This window comes from Bos mutus, chromosome 25 (assembly GCF_027580195.1).
Source record: "Bos mutus isolate GX-2022 chromosome 25, NWIPB_WYAK_1.1, whole genome shotgun sequence".
In the NCBI taxonomy this organism is placed as follows: Eukaryota; Metazoa; Chordata; class Mammalia; order Artiodactyla; family Bovidae; genus Bos; species Bos mutus.
In genome coordinates this window covers 39,327,599-39,336,874 of record NC_091641.1, presented here as the reverse complement: position 1 = coordinate 39,336,874, position 9,276 = coordinate 39,327,599, and the positions used below count along the sequence as shown (strand labels likewise).

The window sequence follows — 9,276 nt, the reverse complement described above, 5'->3', positions numbered from 1 at the left end:
ATCTAAAATACAAGGAGGTAAATATCCAGAATACATCAAACCCACTGATTTAAAGAAAACATTTCAAGGGAGGGGTGAAGTTGTTGTTATAGCATAGCAGCACATTACACATATTTAAGAGATTAAATGGAAAGAAATAATCTCTTAATGCTCAGTTTTGATCAACACAAGTTTCCAGCCAACTTTCTGATGTAGAGCAAAACAAGTATATTCTTCAGTTTTCTTCTACATTTTTTGGGGGCCTATCTTTCAAAACTGAGCACCGGGTATTTTTAATGTAAGTAATGGGATGTTATATGTACATTCTAATCACACATTTTAAGAATAAACAAAAGGCATATTTCAGTAATTCATAGTGTATTTATAAAATGAAAAGCTCTCTATCAAAATACACTTTTCACTGGGAAAAATAAATAAAACAGACAAATGGATCTACACAAAGTAAAAATTAACTTTGGTAGACTTCACTGTGGAGGACAGTCCATAACAAGCTTATCTGCCCTTACTCCCAAGAGCCGATCATCTTCTGAGTTAAGATTTTAAAAATATGTTTTAATTGAGATCATTATGTTGACATTTGTTTCTCATTCCACATCATCTTCAGCCAAGCTCTGAGCACTTACAATTCTCTGACTAATTGTTGGGAGCTTAGTCAGAAGCATCTGGAACACTGGTGGCGGAAGAGTTTGTTGCAATACTTGCAGTAACTGCTGTGGCTGTCCACACACAGCAATCGCATTTGTCAGATGGTCCACACCCTTCTCATATTCACCTTGAGCTAGTAATTCTTCACCAAGCTGTATTTCTTCTAGAAAGAATTTCTGAACGGCTTCAGCATCTTTAAGGTCAGGTAACTTGGAAAGCCCAGCTCTCTCCTTGGCAAGCTTCTGTTTCTTTCTTCGTTCTCGCAGCCTGTTCTTGAAGTTGGGGTCACTCCGTCTCTTGCGGTCGAAGTAAATGCAGTAACCGATGAAAAGGGCCCCGCACACGCCGGCGGCGATGGCGCTGTTCCGGCCCACCATCTTCTCTCCACCGAGGAGCCGGGTCGGCTGCGGCGGGGCCCGCAAAGAAGCCGTTGACCGCGAAGCCTCGGATCCGAGTGCGCGGCTCAGTCCAGACGCCCCAAAATTTTTTTTATATAGAGAAATTTTCTGAAACAGTTTGAGCAGTTGGCCAACTCTTGGCTCAAAGAGGAAATAATAAAAATGACAGTGATGGGAATTCCCTGGTGGTCCAATGGTTGGGGAACTGAGATTCCACACACCACACAGCCAAAAATAGAATATGAAAACTGCAATGACTATTTTGAAATCATCAATAAAGACATTACTTTATATAGAAATTACGAAATACAACCAGAGCTGCACATGGAGGAAATTGTTGTTGTTGGGTCATTAAGTCGTGTCCAACTCTTTGTGACCCCATGGACTGTAGCACACCAGGCTTCCCTGTTCAGGCACCCCTGTCCTTCACTGTCTTCCAGAGTTTGCTCAAATTCATGTCGGTGATGCCATCAAACCGTCTCATCCTCTGCTGGCCCCATTCTCTTAGAAAAATATTTACAGCCTCAAATGCTTTTATCATAACAAAAGCAATAAAATACATTGATGTTTATTGAAAGTTTATTTTGTATAGAGCCTGAGCTTAAATATATTTCATTAACCTTTATGGTACTTATGAGGTAGGCACTGTTTTTTGCCCTTTTCAGAACGCTTAGAAGCAATAAGATATATCCATGCAGTGTTCTATGTTCTTAGTTTCCAAGAGGTATTATTCGATATCTCTCTTGGTTCAAAGCTACAAACATTTAATGTTTAGTATGTATAGGGTACATTACAGGATAAAGAAATGAGTTATTGCTGTTCTCTGTCTTGTAAAACTCTAGTCATGTGTGTGATGTTGATATATGTATATTGGAAGGGCAGGGGAAGATTGTAGTTAATCCTTCTAGTTAAGGAGAACTGTGTTAAGTGCTATAAATGATCTCTAAACAAAGCACTAACACCCAAAAAAGATGTCCTTTTCATTACAGGGGTCTGGAATGCAAAAGTAGGAAGTCAACAGTTACCTGGAGTAACAGGCAAATTTGGCCTTGGAGTACAGAATGAAGCAGGGCAAAGGTTAATAGAGTTCTGCCAAGAGAACGCGCTGGTCATAGCAAACACCTTCTTCCAACAACACAAGAGACAACTCTACACATGGACATCACCAGATGGTCAACACCGAAATCAGATTGATTATATTCTTTGCAGCCAAAGATGAAGAAGCTCTATACAGTCAGCAAAAACAAGACCGGGAGCTGACTGTGGCTTAGATCATGAACTCCTTATTGCCAAATTCAGACTTAAATTGAAGAAAGTGGGGAAAACCACTAGACCATTCAGGTATGACCTAAATCAAATCCCTTATGATTATACAGTGGAAGTGAGAAATAGATTTAAAGGACTAGATCTGATAGACAGAGTGCCTGATGAACTATGGATGGAGGTTCGTGACATTGTACAGGAGACAGGGATCAAGACCATCCCCATGGAAAAGAAATGCAAAAAAGCAAAATGACTGTCTGAGGAGGCCTTACAAATAGCTGTGAAAAGAAGAGAAGTGAAAAGCAAAGGAGAAAAGGAAAGATATAAGCATCTGAATGCAGAGTTCCAAAGAATAGCAAGAAGAGATAAGAAAGCCTTCTTCAGCAATCAATGCAAAGAAATAGAGGAAAACAGCAGAATGGGAAAGACTAGAGATCTCTTCAAGAAAATTAGAGATACCAAGGGAACATTTCATGCAAAGATGGGCTCGATAAAGGACAGAAATGGTATGGACCTAACAGAAGCAGAAGATATTAAGAAGAGGTGGCAAGAATACACAGAAGAACTGTACAAAAAAGAGCTTCATGACCCAGATAATCACGATGGTGTGATCACTGACCTAGAGCCAGACATCCTGGAATGTGAAGTCAAGTGGGCCTTAGAAAGCATCACTATGAACAAAGCTAGTGGAGGCGATGGAATTCCAGTTGAGCTATTTCAAATCCTGAAAGATGATGCTGTGAAAGTGCTGCACTCAATATGCCAGCAAATGTGGAAAACTCAGCAGTGGCCACAGGACTGGAAAAGGTCTGTTTTCATTCCAATCCCAAAGAAAGGCAATGCCAAAGAATGCTCAAACTACCGCACAATTGCACTCATCTCACATGCTAGTAAAGTAATGCTCAAAATTCTCCAAGCCAGGCTTCAGCAGTACATGAGCCGTGAACTTCCAGATGTTCAAGCTGGTTTTAGAAAGGCAGAGAAAAAAAAGAAAAAAGAAAGGCAGAGGAACCAGAGATCAGATTGCCAACATCTGCTGGATCATTGAAAAGGCAAGAGAGTTCCAGAAAAACATCTATTTCTGCTTTCTTGACTATGCCAAAGCCTTTGACTGTGTGGATCACAATAAACTGTGGAAAATTCTGAAAGAGATGGGAATACCAGACCACCTTACCTGCCTCTTGAGAAACCTATATGCAGGTCAGGAAGCAACAGTTAGAACTGGACATGGAACAACAGAATGGTTCCAAATAGGAAAAGGAGTACATCAAGGCTGTATATTGTCACCTTGCTTATTTAACTAATATTCAGAGTACATCATGAGAAACGCTGGGTTGGAAGAAACACAAGCTGGAATCAAGATTTCTGGGAGAAATATCAATAACCTCAGATATGCAGATGACACCACCCTTATGGCAGAAAGTGAAGAGGAACTAAAAAGCCTCTTGATGAAAGTGAAAGAGGAGAGTGAAAAAGTTGGCTTAAAGCTCAACATTCAGAAAACGAAGATCATGGCATCCGGTCCCATCACTTCATGGGAAATAGATGGGGAAACAGTGGAAACAGTGTCAGACTTTATTTTTGGGGGCTCCAAAATCACTGCAGATGGTGACTGCAGCCATGAAATTAAAAGACGCTTACTCCTTGGAAGGAGAGTTATGACCAACCTAGATAACATATTGAAAAGCAGAGATATTACCTTGCCAACAAAGTCTGTCTAGTCAAGGCTATGGTTTTTCCAGTGGTCATGTATGGCTGTGAGAGTTGGACTGTGAAGAAAGCTGAGTGCCGAAGAATTGATGCTTTTGAACTGTGGTGTTGGAGAAGACTCTTGAGAGTCCCTTGGACTGCAAGGAGATCCAACCAGTCCATCCTAAAGGAGATCAGTCCTGGATGTTCATTGGAAGGACTGATGCTGAAGCTGAAACTGCAATACTTTGGCCACCTCATGCGAAGAGTTGACTCATTGGAAAAGACCCTGATGCTGGGAGGGATTGGTGCAGGAGAAGGGGACGACAGAGGATGAGATGGCTGGATGGCATCACTGACTCAATGGACATGAGTTTGGGTGAACTCTGGGAGTTGGTGATGGACAGGGAGGCCTGTCGTGCTGTGATTCATGGGGTTGCAAAGGGTCGGACACTACTGAGCCACTGAACTGAAATGAACTGAACTGAAACAAAGCACTGGCAAAAAGAGAGGGAAAAGGTAGAAGTAGTGACAGAATTCTTGGGTTCTAAAATCACTTGCAGACAGTGACTGCAGCAATGAACTATGAAGACATTTGCTTCTTGGCAGGAAAGCTATGAGGAAACCTAGACAGAGTGTTGAAAAGCAGAGACATTGCTGACAAAGGCCCATATAGTCAAGGGCCTTGGTCTTGATCATAGCCTTAGTCAAGTCTATGGTCTTCCCAGTGGTCACGTACAGTTGTGAGAGCTGGACAATAAAGAAGGTGCAACACCAAAGAATTGATGCTTTCAAACTGTGATGCTGGAGAAGACTCCTGAGAGTCCCTTGGATTGCAAGGTGTTCAAACCAGTCAATCTTAAGGGAAATCAACCCTGAATACTCGTTGGAAGGACTGATGCTGAAGCTGAAATTCCAGTATTTTGGTCATCTGATGCGAACAGTTGACTCATTGGAAAAGTCACTGATGCTGGGAAAGATTGATGGCAGAAGGAGAAGAAGCGTCAGAGGACGAGTTGGCTGGATGGAATCACCAGTGCAACAGACATGAGGTTGGGCAAACTTCAGGAAATGGTGAGGGACGGAGAGGCCTGTCATGCTTCAGTCCATGTGGTCGCAAAGAGTTGGGCACGACTGGGTGACTGAACAACAACAACAACAAACAAAGCGCTAATAGTTCGAGATGAGGCAATGAAGAAGGGAAGACGACCTCAACGGAGACAGGTTACCTTTATTCAGGCAAGGAGGGGCGACAGTTGCTCTAATGACCAGGCTGAGCGCGCGGGATCAGGGAGGCTTCATATTTAAGGGGATGTTTGTGAAAGCGCTACGGAAGATTTGGTCAGGCGGGGCATTCTGAGTAATGTTTAGTTGAGATGGCAGTTTGCGGTTGAACGGGGGTGGGCGGGGGGTCCCCAGGCAGGGGATTGAAAGTCTTGGGCTAGTGCAATCTGCCAGAGTATCAGGGTGGGACTTTAAGTTCAGTTTTGTTTTCCCTGAAGTCAGGTGGTCCAGCATGGGCCTTTGAAGTGGTTATCTCCTTTTTCCAGGCCCGAGGACTCCTTCATTCCAACCTTGAAATCATAAAAAGATGGGGGGAAAGGGCACCATATCTCTCTGGCTACTTCCTGCTGGGTAGGGGTGACGGCTCTGGGTCTGGAATGGAGGCCTGTCCTAGGGCCCAAGGTCTCCTTTTCCTGAGGTTGAGGTGAGGCTCTTGAGAAGGAGAATGGTCTTGACTTGGACTTGAGAGATGGCCCAAATCCGGTCTTGGAGAAACCTTTGAAAGATATTGAAGAGACAGGGTCCAAATAAGAGGAATAAAACAATAAGTACCAGTGGTCCAGAGAAAGGGAGCAACCAAGGGAGCGCCAGTTTGGAGTAGGCTTTGGGGAGTGGAAAGATTTTGTAACTGTTTTTTGCTGCATTTGATTCTGTCTCTTAAGTTCTCTGACCCTTCCCTGGACTATGCACGTTTCATTAACAAAATAGCAGCAGTCATCTCCTAGGAAAAGGCAGGTTCCTCGCTTTCCGCGGTGAGAAGGTCCAGGGCTTGTCTGTTTTGTAGGGCCATAGAAGCTAATGAGTTAATTTGTCTTTGGACTGAAACAAAAGATTCCACACCTGCTCCATATCCTCATTAAGTTCTTGGGACAGCTTGTAGTAGAAATGGGCGGAGGTCGAGATGCCCCCAATCCCTGTGCCCAGGGCTGCTGCTATTGCCAGTCCCAATCAGGAGGGGGGCCACGATAGCTCATTTTTTCCTGTGGGAATGTTCCACTTGGGGGTTGACTATCTGTTGTATCTCTTCTTCTTTGAGGATTGTTAGACCTGGGGTCAGGAAGACCAAGATGCAAGATCCAGGGGTCGGGGGGAGACATGAATATGCGTAGGTCCCACAGAGAATGAAGATTCCCGGGTTGGTGCAATTATTTGTGCTGTTCCAGAGAACCCAAGTGGAACAAAAGGAGGGAGTGGTTTGTGAGACCAGTGTAGTTGGAGCTAGAGTAATTGATACAGGTTAGGTTTGAAGGGGCTGAAAGAAGGATATTGTTAGAAACTGGCCCAATGAGTTGTGTGGTGTTCTGTTGGGAAGGGGAGGTATAGCTGCCCTGTGGCAACCATGTGGAGGGTAAAGGGATTGCTGTGTGTGGTGATGGAGACAGTGACAGGCATATCCAGCACGGGATGTGTGTTGTGTGTCCTGGAAGAATTGGAAGGAGGAGTTAAGAAGGCGGGTCAGGTGTCGGTTGTCAGAGGATTTAGGAGAGGCTGTAGTTGGGAAAGGAGGTCCAGGTGTCTATAGGGCTCGGGTATCACCTGTACCTGGGAAATTAGGTCTTTTGGGAGAATCCCAGGGACGGGGGAGCCTGGTGGGCTGCCGTCTATGGGGTTGCACAGAGTTGGACACGAACTGAAGCGACTTAGCAGCAGCAGCAGCAGCAGGACCTGCTTTTGGTTCCTCTTACATTGTTGATCTTGTGCCCCTCCCCTGTCTGAGTACCCCCAGTGGGTAGTGGGACAGAAGCATATGTCTTTTCCTTTTGGCATATAGCAGTTGCTCACGGAGCTCCCTGTCTTTTGTATTTTAACAGTGAGTAGGGATCTGGAGTTCCCCCCACCCCTCCCTCCCGATGTTCATGGTGCATGGTTTAGGGGCCTCATTATAACATGAGGAATGAACATAGGAATAAATGTCTAAGCAGGGGCAGGGACTAGCCGAAAGGCAGGGGAGTGTGACAAGGGTAAGGAACAGGGGAGTCATGGGTCTGTTCGTTAGGCAGCAAGGAGGACATAGCACCCTTGGAGTAGAATGCAGTAGGTGATGCCGACGAGGAGGCGTAGGGTGGGTGACCAGTCCCCAGGGGAGACGGTTGGTAGGCCTATAGCAAAGGTTAAGAGTGGGGTTACGGCCAGAAAGATGGGAAGAGGCGAGAGGCAGAAGGCCTCGAGTTTGTGGTAGCTTGAATCTGAAAAGGAAGAATGTTCATAAGGATATAGAATGATGTAGAGAATGAGAGTAAAGAAATCAATCTCGTCTGGACTTAGGTTGTAGAAGGTTCCCTGAAGCCACACTTAAGACACCAGTGTGGTCAGGTCTTCAAAGGAGGTTCCTGTTGGGCCGCTGGTCCAGAGGTCTTGCAGTAGTTGGGTCAGGAACAGTTGCAGGTTGAGGAGTGTCCAGGTCATTCAGTGTCTTCTTGGATGGTCGACAGAGGTTGTCGTCAGGTGATTTTTATGGAGGTGGGCCCTGTGAGGGAGACCTGATAGCGTTAGTGTGATGGGAAATAACCCTTTTTAGGTGAGAGAGGTGTACCCAAGAGGTGACCTTTTCGAGTTTAGCTGCTATCGGGTAAGAAGGATGATTTTGAATGGTCCCTGCCACTTTGGGGTGAGGTCACCCTGGGGATCGTCAGACAGATAGACAATGTCCCCAATCTGTAGAGGGGGGGAGAGGGGGCTTGGGGGTCAGGGGCAGGCAAGTTGTGGTTGATGTATTTCCAGAGGGTGTCACAGAGTTCTTCCATCAGAGGGGAGTGTAGGGAGCTTGATAGGGGAGGAGGTTCAGGGGGAAGTCCACGGCGGGTCATGGGCCTTCCGTACATCACTTCAAAGGGGCTCAACCCAAGGGGTTTTCTGGGCAAAGCCCGTCTTTTGAGGAGAGCAATCCGCAACAGTTTGGTTCAGTCTAGATGTACCTTGGAGAAGGCAATGGCACCCCACTCCAGTACTCTTGCCTGGAAAATCCCATGGACGGAGGAGCCTGGTGGGCTGCAGTCCATGGGGTCGCTAAGAGTCGGGAACGACTGAGTGACTTCACTTTTCACTTTCATGCATTGGAGAAGGAAATGTAACCCACCTCAGTATTATTGCCTGGAGAGTCCCAGGGACAGAGGAGCCTAGTGGGCTGCCGTCTATGGGGTCATACAGAATCGGACACGACTGAAGAGACTTAGCAGCAGTAGCAGCAGATGTACCTCGAGGGATAATTTGGTGAGAGTTTTTTGATTATCCTGTTCATCCTTTCTACCTTCCCTGAGGACTGGGGATGGTATGGAATGTGAAATTTCCAGGGGATCTGTAAGAATTGGACAATTTGTTGGGTGACCCTGGACGTGAATTCTGGGCCATTATCAGTCTGTAGGGATGAAAGTAGGCCAAACCTGGGGATAATTTCTGTGAGGAGGACCTGGGCCACAGTGTGGGCTCTTTTTGTTTGTTGTGGGAAATGCTTTTACCCATCCCGAAAAGATGTCCACAAGGACCAGGAGGTATCGAACTCTCCGAACCCGGGGCAAATGAGTAAAGTCTATCTGCCAGTCTTGTGCTGGGAGGCTGCCTCGCATTTGATGGGTTGGGAAGGTTTGAGGTTGGAATTGGGATTAGTACGTTGACATGCCTGACAGGAGCAGGTAAGGTTATATAAATAATGTTGGTCAGCAGTCGATATGGGGAAGTGGTTACAGATGAACTGCTGGAGTACCTTGGTCGAAGGATGAAAGAACGAGTGTAGATAGGAGAGGATTTCTCTAGTGGTGGAAGGATCGGATGGGGTCAGGGCTAAGATGGTGGGGGACTGGAGAGCGAGATGGGACAGAGCTACTACCTCTTTTGCCTTCTGATCTGCGGCTTTGTTGTAGGTTGATATGAGACTTCCTTTTTGATGTCTCCTACAGTGGAGGATGGTGGCTTTATTTGGTGAGAGTGTGGCCTCTAGAAGCTTGTGGTTAAGATCTGAATTAAGAACGGGGGATCCCCTTTGGGTGAGGAACCCTCTTTC

General features: G+C 45.7%; 1 protein-coding gene across 1 annotated transcript; it reads right to left on the bottom strand.

The window, feature by feature from the left end:
* Nucleotides 1-340: 340 nt before the first annotated feature.
* LOC138985562 (mitochondrial import receptor subunit TOM20 homolog) lies at nucleotides 341-1,140 on the bottom strand. The gene has a single exon (XM_070362374.1). The coding sequence runs from the start codon at nucleotides 1,020-1,022 to the stop codon at nucleotides 585-587; it is 438 nt and encodes a 145-aa protein (XP_070218475.1). The 5' UTR covers nucleotides 1,023-1,140; the 3' UTR covers nucleotides 341-584.
* Nucleotides 1,141-9,276: the final 8,136 nt, after the last annotated feature.

Coding starts and splice junctions, on each gene's coding strand:
- LOC138985562 (XM_070362374.1), bottom strand. CDS start 1,022: ATGGTGGGCCGGAACAGCGCCATCGCCGCCGGCGTGTGCGGGGCCCTT.